This window comes from Peromyscus leucopus, chromosome 3, assembly GCF_004664715.2.
Source record: "Peromyscus leucopus breed LL Stock chromosome 3, UCI_PerLeu_2.1, whole genome shotgun sequence".
In the NCBI taxonomy this organism is placed as follows: Eukaryota; Metazoa; Chordata; class Mammalia; order Rodentia; family Cricetidae; genus Peromyscus; species Peromyscus leucopus.
The window spans coordinates 146,369,720-146,385,100 of NC_051065.1; the positions used below are offsets into that span (position 1 = coordinate 146,369,720).

At 48.8% G+C, this 15,381-nt stretch overlaps 1 protein-coding gene across 8 annotated transcripts; it reads left to right on the plus strand.

Annotated features, from left to right (window-relative positions):
• Positions 1-2,413: 2,413 nt before the first annotated feature.
• Cops7a (COP9 signalosome subunit 7A) lies at positions 2,414-10,172 on the plus strand. 8 transcript variants are annotated; one of them, XM_028892289.2, is made up of 8 exons: positions 2,414-2,620; positions 2,952-3,156; positions 5,551-5,626; positions 5,802-5,890; positions 6,893-7,095; positions 8,397-8,502; positions 8,642-8,793; positions 9,847-10,172. In XM_028892289.2, the coding sequence occupies exons 2-8, from the start codon at positions 2,995-2,997 to the stop codon at positions 9,893-9,895; spliced, it is 837 nt and encodes a 278-aa protein (XP_028748122.1). In that variant the 5' UTR covers positions 2,414-2,620; positions 2,952-2,994; the 3' UTR covers positions 9,896-10,172. The 8 variants fall into 8 exon arrangements, with proteins under 8 accessions (XP_028748122.1, XP_028748120.1, XP_028748125.1 ...); XM_028892287.2 differs by having other exon boundaries at positions 2,414-2,517; XM_028892292.2 differs by lacking the exon at positions 9,847-10,172 and adding an exon at positions 8,963-9,812.
• Positions 10,173-15,381: the final 5,209 nt, after the last annotated feature.

Sequence of the window (15,381 nt, forward strand, 5' to 3'; positions counted from 1 at the left end):
TGGCCATAACTTCTAATAGGTGTGTAATCATAGAATTAGCCTTTTTTGAGAGGTTTGAGACTTCATCTCATACTGTAGGTTGGCCGTGAACTCAGAACATCCTCCCACCTTGGCATCCTAAATGTTGGCACGATAGGCAGGAGCCTCAAGATAGTCCTGATACCCTCCACTTTTCACACTTCGGGATTCATATTTTTCTGACAATTTCAGTATCGGTTAATGAGTGATGCTGACTTACAGTTTCCAATCTAGTTTTGCCTTTGTCTGGTTTTATCAAAATAGTTCTGGCCTTATAGAATAAGCATTCTACATTTTCCCATTTTCTGGATTTTTTTTTTTTTTTTTTTTTTTTTTTTTTTTGAGGCAGAAACAGGCAGGTGTCTGTAAATTTGAGACCAGCCTGGTCTGCAGAGCCAGGGCTACACAGAGAAACCCTGTCTGGAAAGCAAACAATGACTGACTTTGAGTTTCTTTTCCTGCATGTATGTATGTGCACCACACGCGTGCCTGGTGCCTCGTCGCCCATTCAACTCCCTGAAACTAGAGTTAAAGAAGACTGTGGGTGCTGAGAATCAAACCCAGATCCTCTGCAAGGGCAACAAGTGTTCTAAATGCTGAGTCACCTCTCCAGCCCTGGGGTTATTTTCCTGATTAATGATTTATGTGGCAGGGCCCTGCCCACTGTGGGTGATTCCGGGCAAGTAGTCCTGGAAGGTGTAAGAACGGTGTTGAATGTGAGCCCTGGAGCTCAAGTTACTAAGTAGCATTCCTCATGTCCTCCACTACGTTCCTACCCTGACTTCCCTTCAAGATGGACTGTGAGCAGGACATGTAGAAAAAATAAACGCTTTCCTCAAGTTGTTTCTGGACAGCGTTTTATGGCAATAGAAGGCCAAGTAGGCCAGGTGGTTTACGGCGAATCAATACTAGATCTCAGATTCCTTCGCATTTCTCCTTCCTTGTTGCCCTCTTTCCTAATCCTTTTCTCTCCTTCTCCTCTCAGCTCAGTATATCAGACTGGCCTGGAACCCATGTAGCCCAGACTACCTTTGAACCTAAAATATTCCTGTCTTAGCCTCCCACGTGCTAGATTAAAGCATATCCCACTCTGTCTGGCTTTCTTTAAGGAGGTGACAGAACGAGATAAGCATGAACTTGGGTGCTGTGTGTCTTCCTCTCACAGGATACTTAGGAAGCTCACATCTCTAGGCCTCTGTCTCTCTTCCCATGTGCTTTCTATTCTTGTGCCTCAGCCTGTTTGATGGGATTACAGATATGTACCAGTCCACCTGGCTTTACCTTACCTTAAAGGGTTTCTGTTTGGTTTTGTTTTGTTTTGTTTTGTTTTGTTTTGTTGTGCTTTGAGACATGCTCTCCTGTGTAGTAGTCCTGGCTATCCTGGAATTCCCTATGTAGAAGATGCTGGCCTGCAACTCAGGAATCCAAGTAGTGGGATTAAAGGTGTGCACCGCCACCCCGAGATGTAGTTTCTTTAAACAGTGTCTCTCACACTGTAGCTCAGGCTAGCCTCGAATTCAAAGCAATCCTCCTGCCTCCACCTCCAGAATGCTGGGATTACAAGTGCCCAGCTAAATCCTTTATTTTTTAAATTTCCTCAACTGCCTTCGTTCCACTTACAATTTTCTCCTGTCAAAAGTCTGACCATCACAGTCCTCGGGGGAGGACTTGTCCTGGAGGAGGTGGGAATGGAGGGTGGGCTGGGGTAAGGGAGGGGGGGGGGAGAATAGGAACCATGCTGATATGTAGAATTGAATGTATTGTAAAATAAAAAATATATATCACAAAAAAAAAAAAAATGTCTGACCAATACATCCCCCCCCTCCCTTTACCATCTGGGGTTTTGAGTTGTTTCCTTTTGAGACAGGTTCTCAAATAGCCCAGACGGGCCTGGAACTTGCTGTGCAGCTGAAGCTGGTTTTGAACTCCTGATCCTCCGGCCTCTACCTTGCAAATGCAAGGAGAGGGGCCATGTGCCACCACTCCGGGCTCCCATACGTTTTCAAACTTTTCTTCGTAAACACCCGAGTGGTTGAACTACCCACACTATGTCTACCGCTAACTTCGTCACTTTTCCTTCCTCTCTCCGCATTTTCTCCCGTCTGCGTCTCCGCGCCTGCCACCGAAGCTCAAGTCGCCGTAGCCGCGCTGTGCCGCCCTCTGCTCTCCTCTCCCCTCCCGCCGCTCCCGGGCTACCCGGCGACCCAGGATCTCCCCCGAGCTGGGGACTCCTCGTCACCGCGCATCCAGCGCTCGCTCTGGCACCAAAGAGCCTTTACCAACCGAGCGGAAGCGATCACGTCTCCAGCCGCCGGCCAGCGGAAGCAGGCCATAGCCGCCCGGAACCCGCCTCCCGAGAGCGGAAGCCGGGCCGGAAGCTGGCCATAGAGGCGGGTGGCTAGAGCGACCCTGCGGGAGGTGGCAGGAAAGGCTGGGAGCGGCGGCCGGAGGTGACGGAGCGGCCGCCCCGCCCCGTGCGCTGGAAGACGAGGCTTCCAGGTAGCGACCGCACTCGGCCCCAGGGTAGGACCGGGCCTTGGGCGCGGACCCGCCGTCCCCGGGGTGCGCCTGTAGGGGAGGGGGTGGAGCCACGAGCGTGGAGGTGAGGTCACGTGGCTGCGGGCACGTGCAGGCCGCGCGTTCCGAGCGGCGGCGGGGAGAGCGTCGTCGTTGGGGTGGACACCATGTGCCGCCGCTTCCCCGGCCACCTCTTCTGTAGTAGAGCTCAATGGGGTGCACGTGGTGGGGCCTGGGGTTAGGCCCTGGCCTGGGGGAGAGGGTGGGCGTGGCAGCCAGGATGTGGCGGACCTTAAGGAACCGGTGACCTGATGTCTCACTGCAGAAGTGGCCTTAGGGCCGCTTGAGCGCAGTCCCCTGCCCTTGGCCTGACAGCGCCCGGGCACCTTCAGCTTCGCCTTCCTCTTGCCTTGCAGCTCCAGACAGCTCGAGACCAGAGCCCCGTCCCTCGGTGCAGCCATGAGTGCCGAGGTGAAGGTGACGGGCCAGAACCAGGAGCAGTTCCTGCTCCTTGCCAAGTCGGCCAAGGGGGCCGCGCTGGCCACACTCATCCATCAGGTGCTGGAGGCCCCTGGTGTCTACGTGTTTGGGGAACTGCTGGATATGCCCAATGTCAGAGAGGTAGGTTGCTTGCCTGGGTAGTCCCCAGAGAACCTTGGGGCCGAAGCTTTCCTCTAAGAGTGCCTGGGCTCAGTTTGTAGCCAGTGACCGCTCTGGTGAACAGGGCAGTGATAATTAACTGTCAAATCAAAATAAAGGCCTTCATTTTCTCTTTGGGGATAAGGGGGTCTGTAAACTTAGTGCCCAACCCCTCTGCACACACCCTTTTTGAGACAGGGTTTCACTGTGGAGACTAGTAGAAGTCGTCGTCGCCTGGTTGGCCTTGGGGTAGTCCTTCTGCCTATGCCTTGTGCAGAATTTTAACGTTTTCTTATTTAAAAATGTGGAATGCTTCACGAATTTATGTCATTTTTGCTCAGAGACCATGCTGGTCTTCTTTGTATACGTGTGCTGCTGAAACAAGCAGGGTTTTTTTTTTCTCCTTTTGGGTTTGTTTGTTTGTTTTCCAAGACTATTTCTTTGTGTACTAGCTCTGGCTGTCCTGGAACTGGCTTTATAGACCAGGATGACCTAGAACTCACAGAGATTTACCTGCCTCTGCCCCTGAGTGCTGAGATTAAAGATGTGTGCCGCCACCACCACAAAGCTGGACTTTTAATTTTTAAGCAAAAGAGCATGCCATTCAGAATACTACTTGTAAGTTCCAGCTTGTCCACCAGTGTGATCCCTCTTACTAATCTTGTCATCAGCCAGGTGGTGGAGGGGTACACCTTTAATCCCAGCACTCAAGAGTCAGAGTGAGGTGGAGCTCTGAGTTCAAGGCCAGCCTGGTCTACAGAGTTTCAGGACAGCCAGGGCCACACAGAGAAACCCTGTCATGAAAAACAAAAACAAAAAAAAAGGTCACCTTGATCAGAGAAACCTTATTAAAAGGCTCAGTTTTCTCTTAAAAATGGTTATGAGAAACTAGAACATAACTCAGTTGATAGAATACTTGCCTAGCATTCATGGGGCTTTGGGTTCCATTTCAGAACATGGGATGCTAAAGCAAGGGAGACCACAAATTTTAGGCCAGCCTGGGCAACTTAGACTCCATCTCAAAAAGGAGGAGAGATGTAGCTCAGTGACAGAGCCCTTGTCTGTAGTACACAAGGCTCTCTATAGGTTGAATTCTCAGAACTGCAAAAACAAAACAAACAAACAAAAAACTAAAAAGTGCTGCCCCCTCACAATTACAGAAGCACAATTGTGGGAAAGTCTAACGTCAACTGAAAATGGAAAGAATGAGCATATTATGCTATGTTGCCTCCCCAGGTGTCCAAATGTTGCATATACTAATTTATTTAAGGTAGATAATGAAGACAATGCCTTCTTTCCAAAGACAGTGGTAAACTGCTATGAACACAGCAAAGAACCATTCACAGAAATGGCCGAGTCAAGAGCTTGAAGTATAGAGCAAATGATTGCCAATGCTGTGGCACCAGGCTGTGTCCTGAGAGTAGTGTGTGTCTAAACTGAGCCCTGTTTTAGAAGACCTGTGGTTGAATCAGAGGGTACAATGTGTTATGTACTGCCGTTCATAGAAAACTGTCTATCTTTTGTTCCTGATTTATCTACAGTGAACTAAAGTATATCCTTAAGACAAGTAGAAGAAACATTTCCCAATTGCCTGACAGTGTTTAGTATTCTGCAAAGTACAAGACAGCAGGTTTCCCTTCAAGCTTGTATTCAGTCAAAGAGATCAGATAAATGGATAAAATGTATAAGCCAGTTATACATTTGGCAAGAGTTTACTTCACAGGTTGCAGTTCTGCTGCATCCTTGTAGGCTAGCGGAAGCTAGGTCTATAGCCTTGTTAGAAGATACTGTTAGGTGAGAACTTGCAGGAATGACATGCCAGGATGAGTGAGTGGCGATATGAATGATGGATGATATAAAACCACCTCACTGCGGACAATCTGAAACAGAGGCCATAAATTCTATGCCCTCTGAGGGCCAAAATTACATATTTACCATGTCTAATGTATATGTGTGTGATGCTCTGAACACTGAATGTTTATGGGTTTTTGTTTCTACCCCCACCCCCCACCTCCCCCCCAGACAGGGTTTCTCTGTATAGCCCTGGCTGTCCTGGAACTCACTCTGTAGACCAGGCTGACCTTGAACTCACAGAGATCTGCCTGCATCTGCCTCCCAAGTGCTGGGATAAAAGGCGTGGGCCACCACCGCCCGGCTGGAACACTAAATGTTTTTTTTTTACACCTGATTTAGAGTAGGAATTGGATGCATAGTATAACAAGGGCTAAAGGTAGACATGAGCCCTTAGAGAAACTGTACGTTTGGAGATGTAGAGAAAGCCTCTTGGTGGCCCAGGATAGGTACTGTTGGGAGGGTTGGGGTCAGAAAGTGGGTTCAGTAGTTCCTTCCTGTCACCTCCCTTATGTTCTTATGCAGTTGGCAGACAGCGACTTTGCCTCCACCTTCAGGCTGCTCACAGTGTTTGCCTATGGGACCTATGCTGACTACTTAGGTAAATAGGGGCTGGAGCTGTGGAGCCAGAAGGGTGGTTTCTGGAGAGACGTGGAAGAAATTCCTGGGATGCCCTACTTAGGTGCCGTAAATGAACCTGGGCAGCCTAATTGGTGCAGAAAACATGTAAGAAACTGCTAAAAATAAGACTCCTGGGCTTCTATCCCTTTCCCTAGCTGAAGCCAGAAACCTTCCCCCACTCACTGAGGCTCAGAAGAATAAGCTTCGACATCTGTCAGTTGTCACTCTGGCTGCCAAAGTCAAGGTAAGTGACAGTCCTGCCACCTCCCTGTTGTCTGTCCCTGGGAGTCTGTCTGCACCTGAAGAGCCATTGACCACCCTCTGTCTTGTCCAAACTAGAGCAACATTACTGCAGTCAGTCGGGCCGATAGTCTCTCAGTTTGACCCGAAGTTCTAAGTTACCATCTTTTGTGTCTGGTGTCAAAATAGCCACTAGGACATCCATCATGTTTCATTCACCATACAGAATTCCAGGCCAACAAAGCCTCAGCTTTGGGGTTCTTCTCCTGTGAAGCACCAGACTTGTTTGCTAAAATGAGACATATATGTACCTCAGAGGTGTCTGTGTCCTTGTGGGCGCAGCTTTTGTCACACATTACGTCATGTTTCCCTAGTCTTCAGTCTCCTAGTTAATTAGAATTGAGTCCTGGTGACTTGCTGGAATCCAGCTTGTGGTTGTGGATGCCTCAGAGGTGATGCCAGCTTGTAACTTGGCTAAGTCTTAAGTGTTAGACAGAGTAACTCCAGACCCTTCCCATAATCTTCTGATGTCAAGCTGGTGTAATCCAGTAGCCTTAGCTACTACCAAAGAAAGGGCACCAGGAAGATGCCATTTCTTTTGCTGTGCTGTGGGAGGTGAGCATCTGTCATGTGTTTTAAGAGTGTCGTTTTTGAGTCTGGTGCCATGTCTCATGTAACCCCAGCACTTGGGAGGCTGATGCAGAAGGATTAGTGTGAGATCAAGTCTAGCTTGAGCTACCTAGTGAGTTCCAAACCAGTCTGGACTATAGAATGAGAGCCTGTGTCAAATACCATAAAAGAAAAAAGAAAAAAGGTTGACCTTTTCTGATGATGTTTTTGAGGTGGTATACGTTTTGCTTTAGAACTAATGTTTTCTAGGAAATGGTTTAGGGATAAAAGTGGAGGACATGCAGGATTCAGTAGTGGGGAAAAGAGGGAAAGGGATTATGGGAAGTCCTTCTCTGCTTTTGAACCCTACCAACCCTGGTCTGACCCCTGGGCCCAGTGTATCCCGTATGCAGTGTTGCTGGAGGCCCTTGCCCTTCGGAATGTGCGCCAGCTGGAAGACCTTGTGATTGAGGCTGTCTATGCCGATGTCCTTCGAGGCTCTCTGGACCAGCGCAATCAGCGGCTAGAGGTTGACTACAGCATTGGGCGGGACATCCAGCGCCAGGACCTCAGTGCCATTGCCCGAACCCTGCAGGAGTGGTGAGAACCTGTCAGACCTTGACCTCTCCCTTATACAACCAGGAGAAAGCCGGGACTGAGGAGCAGAGGGTTAGCCCTGGAGGAGAGAAAAAGACCAGTACTTTCCTCCAGAGGCTTCCGAGGGAACAGGCTTCAAGGGGACTCTGGGTGCGAGGAGGCAGGATTGTTGAAGTAGCTGGGAAAGGTAATGGAGGTGGTGCACTTGAGGGTTCCTAATGGGAGACTTGTCACTCTCCTAGGCTGAATTTAGTCCAATGGCACATAACACCGTGGGCCATGGTCTCTCTTCCCTTCGTATCCCTGGCTAACCTTAGTGTGATCTCACTATGTAGTCCAGGCTGCCCTTGAACTCAAAATCCTCTGCCTCTGCTTCCCAGGATTGAGATTACAGGCTGCAGTATTGTGCACCACCATGCCTGGCACTCCTGGGGGGTTTTGTTTTGTTTTGTTTTTTTCTATTTTTTCGAGACAGGGTTTCTCTGTGTAGCTTTGCGCCTTTCCTGGATCTCTCTCTGTAGTCCAGGCTGGCCTTGAACTCACAGAGATCCGCCTGCCTCTGCCTGCCGAGTGCTGTGTGGTTCCCACTCTGATCTTTTTATTGCTGTTTTCCTTTACTTTTATTGTTTGTAGTTATGTGTGTATGTGGGAATGGGTATGCAGGTGAGTGCAGGTGCTCAGAGGCCAGAGGTGTCAGATTCCCTGGAGCTGGTGGTTGGGAGCCTCCTGGTGTAGGTGCTGAGAACCAAACTCTGGTTCTGGGCAAGAGCAATAGGTGTTCTCCACCACTGAGCCATTTCTCCAACACCCCCCCACCCACGGTGTTTGTATCGCTCTGCTACTTCCTTATCCCTTTCTGATCCTACTCCAGGGATTTTGCTCATGAGAATACTGTTGTAGCTGGTTCCCAGGTGCCCTGGTGAGGGCGCCCAGCTTAGACAAGGGGTTTGAGTCTACCTTGGAGGCTTGCTTTTGAGCTGGTGGGTTTTTTAGCTTTTGTTTTGTTTTGTTTTTAATATTTTTACTTTTCTGTGTATGAATGTTTTGCCTGCATGTATGTCTGTTTGCCACGTGTGTGCCTGGTGCCTGTGGAGGTCAGAAGAGGCATCGGAGCCCCTGGAACTGGAGTTATATGCAGTTGTGAGCCACCAAGTGGGTGCTAGAAATTGAACCTTGGTCCTCTGTAAGAGCACCCAGTGCTCTTAACCACTGAGCCATCTCTCCAGCTTCTTGAGTTTGTTTGTTTGTTTGTTTGTAATGAGTCTGTGATCATAGCCCTCTTCCTCCTGCCCTGACTCCCACAGGTGCGTAGGCTGTGAGGTGGTGCTGTCCGGCATCGAGGAGCAAGTCAGCCGTGCCAACCAGCACAAGGAGCAGCAGCTGGGCCTGAAGCAGCAGATCGAGAGTGAGGTGAGCAGGCAACAGGTCAACTGCAGCTCCCCAGCCTGTGCACAGGGCTGGGATGTGCCTGAGGCAAACTGATAAAATAATCGGGACCTGTCAGGTTCTGGAACCTTCTTTGCTATCCTCCATTCCTTTATCCTGATAGGTTGCCAACCTTAAAAAAACCATTAAAGTCACAACAGCAGCAGCTGCTGCAGCCACTTCTCAGGATCCTGAGCAACACCTGACAGAGCTAAGAGAACCAGCTCCTGGCACCAACCAGCGCCAGCCCAGCAAGAAAGCCTCAAAGGGCAAGGGGTGAGCCCGTGCGGGGAGCCGCTTGTGTCTGGGTACCCCACTTTTACCTCAGGGACGTCAGCCTGGCTGCTCCACCTGCTTTAGTCGTTTGCATGGGGTCGGGAATGGGGGTGACCTCCAGGAATTAGGAGACCCCTTGCATCCCCTCTCTCTCTCTTCCCCTTGCCAGACTCCGAGGGAGCGCCAAGATTTGGTCCAAGTCGAACTGAAAGGACTTGTTTCTTCCCTGGGAATGTGGGGTCCCAGCTGCCTACCTGCCTACCCCTTAGGAGTCCTCAGAGAGCCTTCCTGTGCCCCTGGCCAGCTGATAATCCTAGCTCATGACTTTTCATCTCCTCCACCCCCAGACATAAGCCACACCCTCTGTAGGGAGAAGGCCAGTACTGGTCATGTTCTCTTGGTACTTGTTATGTGTTCCATTGCCTCTTCCTGCCACGCTTGCGGTCATCCTTCTTCACTCAGCTCTGTTTCTGCCCATTACCCACGTCCTTGAGCAGGTTGGCAGTCCTCTGGAGGGTGCTGGCTCGTCACCACCCACAGGGGTTCTCTACCACACCTACCCCTGCATGCCTCATCTGCAGTTCTCCTCCCTCCCCGTGCCTGTTGGGCTGCATCTGAAAAGCCATGGGGAAGGGTGTCCTCCACCTTCATCCCAGCCTTAGAGTTCTGGAGCCAGTCTGCCATTCTGGGAGTCGCTGGACACTTTGATCCCAGAATCCCACCACACTACAGTTGTCTCTCATCCTTTCTCGTCTTCTTGAGCCTGGGAACACTGCTGCTTCAGTGGGCCCAGAGCCGAGAACAGCTGTTTTTTGAGATGTTGAGAAATGTTTCTTTGTTAGCTAATCATTTTAGGAGACCCAATGGAAATCCTGGAAGGATTTAGATCTCTTCTTGTGATTTTGGTGGGGAAGGGAATATAGATTGTATATTTAAAGAAAGGTATATATGAATAGGTCTATATATAACATGACACAGAAATAAATCTATGAGAAATCTGTGTACAAAAATGCCAGGAACTGGGCCTCTTCTGTCTTTGATGTCTGTTAACAGGGAGAAGATTAATCCCCAGTCCACTCTAAAGCCAAGTGCTGGAAAGTGAAAAGAACCAGATACTGTTGGCAGACTCTTGGCTAGCAGCCAGGAGGCCTAGACCCTGGACAAGTTGCTCCATACCTCAGCCCATGTTCAGAAGTAATGGGCACCTACTGAGCACCACCGTGTCCTAAGAGTGGACATGCAGACTGACCGTCATTGTCCCTGTGCTCAGGACCTGCAGTGCAGTCTGTTTGACCTCACAGAGTGACAAGGGGGTGTTGGTAGTGAACTTGAATTTTCACATTGAAAACACATAAAACTATTAGCTTTGTTGGTCTTTGGCCCTTTTGTCTACATTAGTTTCCCAAGAAGTATGGCAGGAGATGGTCCTCGAGCGCTGCTTGCTTCCTAGAGGTGGGAACACAGTTGAAGGTGGGCAGTTGGCCTCACTCAGATGTGAAGTGCTGTCTGATGGGGCCTGGTGGGTCGACTCGCCTGGGCCCGTGCTGTTCTTCAGCTGGGAATTTAGGACAGATTGCTCTTTTTTTGACAGGGTCTCTCTCACGTAGCCCTGGCTGTCCTGGAACTCCCTATGTTGAGCAGGGTGGCCTAGACTCAGAGATCCACCTGCCTCAGCCTCCAGAATGCTGGGATTAAAGACATGTGCTACCATGCCTGGCTGTAGACAAATTACTCTTAACTGCTCCTAAAGCTAGTAGTCATTGAACTAGAGAGCCCTGGTGTTTTGTTTTTTGTTTGTTTTGTGGGTAGTTGTTTTGAGACAGTCTCCTGCATCCCAGGCCAGCCTTGAACACACTGTGTGGTTAAGGATGACCTTGAATTTATGATCCTCCTGACTCCAGCTGAGTGCTGGTTCAGGCATGCACCACCAAACGTGCTGTAGTTGACTCTCTTGGTTCCTCAGCTTCGCCCCGATGAGCTGGTTGATTCTCTTCTGAATAAACCTTTTTTGTCCCTGACCCTCCAGTGTATAGAAGGTGCTGGTTTCTGGTATTTTGAGCCTCCCCTCTGACTCCTACCCATGCCCCAGTTTTTCCCTTGGAATGTAGTTACTATCTCCTTTCATGGAGGTTGGTTCCAGAACACTACTTCTGCATTTAACATTAACAGCTCTAAAATCCCAAACTGGATTTGAGCTGCCTGAGGAGTGGGGCCGTTCTGTTCCTCATTACACAGTAATGCAGTGTGCTTTTGGGGACCCAGAGCTCTGCTTTCAAAGCACAGGGGAAGGGAGGTGATTGCTGGGGAAGGAGGGCTCAGTGGGTGTTTAAGACAGCATCTCTCTATGTAGCACTGGCTGTCTTTGGAACTCTGTGTGTAGACCAGGCTGGCCTCAAATTCACAAAGATCTCCTTCACTCTGCCTCCCGAGTGCTGGGATTAAAGGTGTGTGCCACCACCGCCGGCGAGGGCTCAGTTTTTAATCATGAAGTTTGTCCAGAGGTTAAGGATCCCATGTGCTCAGGGCACTAGGGGAGTCCTCTCAACAAGAACCATACCAACACTCATGTGCCTCTCTGTGTTGTGGTCTTAGGTGTGCAGCCCTAAACCACGAAAGTCCAGAGTTCACACACATGAACATGACAAATGATTAAGCCAGGGGCTGGAGGGAGACATGGCTCATGGATTACATGTTTGCTGTGCAAACTTGAGGGCCTGGTGCAGATTCCCAGAATCCACTGCAGATTCTGGCAGGGTATGGCTGCAATCCCAGGGCTTCCAGAAGATGGCCTTCTGACAAGCCAGCTAACCGGGCACTCAACTGTAGGGGAAAGAGAGTGCTGACCAGAAACGCTCTTTCCAATGGTGGAACGTGAGGACTGACATCTAAGGTTGTCCTCTGACCTCCCAGACTCACATAAACACTTAAAAAGGGGCTAGAGAAGCCAGGTGGCGGTGGTGCGCACACCTTTAATCCCAGCACGCAGAGGCAGGCAGATCTTTGTGAGTTTGAGGCCAGCCTGGTATACAGAGCGAGATCCAGGAAAAGTATAAAGCTACACAGAAAAACCCTATCTCAAAAGGAGGGGGGGCGCTAGAGAGATGGTTCAGGTTAAGAGCACAGCCTGCTCTTCCAGAGTTCAAGTTCAATTCCCAGCAACCACATGGTGGCTTACAACCATCTGTAATGAGATCTGGTGCCCTCTTCTGGCCTGGCAAAACACAATATATACACAATAAATAAACCTTTAAAAAAAAAAAAAAAAGACTTCAAAAGGGTAAGCCAGTCAGATGCAGTGGTACATCCTTATCGGCTTGGGAAGATGAGGCAGGAGGCTCTCAAGTCCAAGGCTAGCCTGAGCTACATATGGAGGTCCTCTCAAAAAAAAAAAAAAAAAAGGATCTGGGGCTGTATGGCTCATTGGTAGAGTGTTTACCTACTGCTCTTTTTTTTTTTTTTTTTTTTTTTTTTTTTTTTTTTTTTGTTTTTTAAGACGGTTTCTCTGTAGCTTTGCGCCTTTCCTGGAACTCACTTGGTAGCTCAGCCTGGCCTCGAACTCACAGAGATCTGCCTGTCTGCCACACACCCCCCCACTCTACCTACTGCTCTTAAGACCATGACTTTGATCCCTGATACCACCACCCTGTGTAGTAAGTACCCACTTGAGCTGGTAAAGAAGGGTCAATATGTCGGGGTCTCTTGCCTCCAGGTCTGATAAAAGCATGATCCCTGGGCCCACATGGAATGAGAGAACTGACTCCTGCAGGTTATCCCTTGATTTGTGTGTGTGTGTGTGTGTGTGTGTGTGTGTGTGTGTGTGTGTGTGTGTAGGGGGTGCATAAATAAATAAATGTAATAGATTAAAAACAAGCAGAAGTCTGAAGGCAGAGGAGGAGCAGATGGTCCGCACAGATTAGAGCATGCCTAGTCTGGTTTTTTTCTTTGCTTGTTATATTTGTATTTTTAGCATTTTAATTTAATATAAATAAGTGTTTGCCTGCATGTGTGTCCGGGTACCGCATGTGTGCCTGGGCGGTGCCTGCAGAGGCCAGAAGAGGGCATCAAATCTCCTGGAACTGGAGTAAGTCATGATCTACCTACCATGTGAGTGCTGGGAATCAAGTCTGGGTTCTCTGCAAGAACTGCCTATGCTCTTATTCAGGACTCATCTCTCTAGACCCTAAAAACCTTTATATTTAAAAATAAAATAGAAATGAGCTTACAAAGTAGAGGTTGTCCATAGACTTTTTCATCCTGGTTTTGCTTTCACCCTGTTAGAGAGATTGCTCCCCACCCCACCCCCTGCTCATTTTTGTTTAGTTTTGGTTTTTGGAGCCAGGCTGGCTGGCCTGGAACTTACTGTGTAGGTAAAGGTGACCTTGAATTCCTGGTCCTCTTCTTTCTCATGGGATTACAGGCATGTGCCATCATACATACCTACAGGATCTTGCTATATAGCAGAAACTGACCTGGACTCCTTGTGTAGTATTTTATTCAATACTGTTAGAGACCAGAAATTTCCAGAGGCTGGAGAATGGTTCAGTTGTTAAGAGTGCATAGGACCCAAGTCAGGTTGGATTCCTAGCCCCTTAGAACTGTGATTTCAGCGCCATAAGGACTTGGTGATTGGCACTGCATTCCCTTGAACATGCCCACACACAGATGCACACATAGCTGCAGTAAAAATATCCCAGGAAAACCCGGTGAAATCCATACATCAAAAAGCTACTGAACCTCATAAGTAGTAGGAAAAGGTTTTCTACTGAGATGAACTTAGTCTAACAGGTGGGTAGGACAGAGTTTAGGCATATATAAAGCACTGTTACTGCTCCTCAACAAATCAGCCTCAACTTTAGGGGCTTAAAGCAGCCTGTTAGCTGGGGATGTAATGCACACCTGTAATGCTGGCATTTGTGGTGCTGAGGTTGAACTGCTGCAAGCTTGAGGCCAGCCTGGGCTGCGTGGTACCAGGCTACCCAGGTCTATGTAGCAAGTCCCTCCCTGTCACAAAACAAGTCCTTAGCATGTTGTCTTTGATTGTATGGTAAGAAACTGGGTAGAGCTGAGCTGAATTCCTGCTTCGGGCTTTCCCACAAGACTATAATTTAGGTGTAAACTATTGGGCTGAGTGTAACTCAGTGGTGGCACACTCGTCTGTCATGGGTTTGATCGCCAGGACCACAAAAGGAAAACGTGTTAAATGAGGCCACGGTTCTCTAAGGCTCAAATGTGGTCAGCAGGAGTGGTCATGGGTGAGTCTACTGAGGGCCTCACCAGGACACTGACCGATGGTTAGTGGCCACTCAGGTCGCCCTCACCATCTTAACAAGAACCAGAAAGACTACACCAGCAAGATGAAGTCACAGAGAGTGACAGTCCATCATTTCCACCACTGGACCATCCAGCCTATGCTCAAGAGGGTGGGAATTTTTTACACAGGGTAAGCCTAGCAGAAAGCAGAGAACGCTGGCAGCCATGATGGAAATTGCCCACCAAAGGCAGTAAGTATTTCTGTGGCAGTATTTCAAAGCCACCAGCGTGGAAATCCCTGTGCAAGCTGGGCAGTGGTGGTGTATACCTTTAATCCCAGCACTTAGGAGGCAGAGACAGTCAGATCTCCAAATACATTTAAAATACAGCAATTGCCAGGTGGTAGTAGTACATGCCTTTAATCCCAGCACTCGGTAGGCAGAAGCAGGCAAATCTCTGAATTCAAGGCCAGCTTGGTCTACAGAGTGAGTTCCAGGCCAGCCAGGACTGCTACACAGAGAAACTGTTTTAAAAACAACCTTTGTGCCAGTTTCTATCAAATTAGTTTATATTGTTTTTGTTTTTGTTTTTTGTTTGTTTTTGGTTTTTCGAGACAGGGTTTCTCTGTGTAGCTTTGGAGCCTGTCCTGGAACTCGGTAGCCCAGGCTGGCCTCAAACTCACAGAGATCCACCTGCCTCTGCCTCCCGAGTGCTGGGATAGAAGGTGTGCGCTACCACCACCCGGCTTATATAAGTTGTAAAAGGGACTTTGAGATGGCTTAGTGGATAAACTCCCTCAGGTTATCCTCTAACTTCATACACTCATGTGTTCATAGCATGAACATGCCCAGATATGTCCACATACACTAAATATGTGAAAATCTCTGAATGTGTTCTCTGCACTCTTCATGGCTCTCAGCAGTTCTAAGCTGTGAAGTCCTGGGTATGAAGCATTCTTGCTCAGGAGGATGACAGTGTGGACTAACTGAAGCCTGACACCTCGGGGCTCTGGATAACAGAGAAAGGCCCAGCCACCGTCTGGGAGGATAGCAAAGGTGAAGCTGAGCATCCATGAGCAATGTGAGCAAGACTGAACTTGTCCTTTGATGTCCTCAAGTGTGTGGTTATAAACTGAAGGTTTATGAGCTGAGAAATAGTGGATGAGGTGAAAAGTGGTTGGCCCAGAAAGCCACATCTTGCCCGAGGTTAAAAAAAAAGAAGAAGGAAAAAAAAAGGATATGGCTTTAAAACAAACCAGAAGCCAAGTAGGAGTAAACTGATGAGGAGGAAAGGTTCCATCCTAGGGAGAAGAGCAGGGCTGGTTCCTGGATGCAGGGG

Bases quoted from the DNA above. Each gene is read 5' to 3' on its own strand.
- Cops7a (XM_037204135.1), top strand. The intron at 7,096-8,396 runs GTGAGAACCTGT...TGACTCCCACAG, and splicing joins GCCCGAACCCTGCAGGAGTG to GTGCGTAGGCTGTGAGGTGG. The intron at 8,794-9,846 runs GTGAGCCCGTGC...GTCTGTTAACAG, and splicing joins AAAGCCTCAAAGGGCAAGGG to GGAGAAGATTAATCCCCAGT.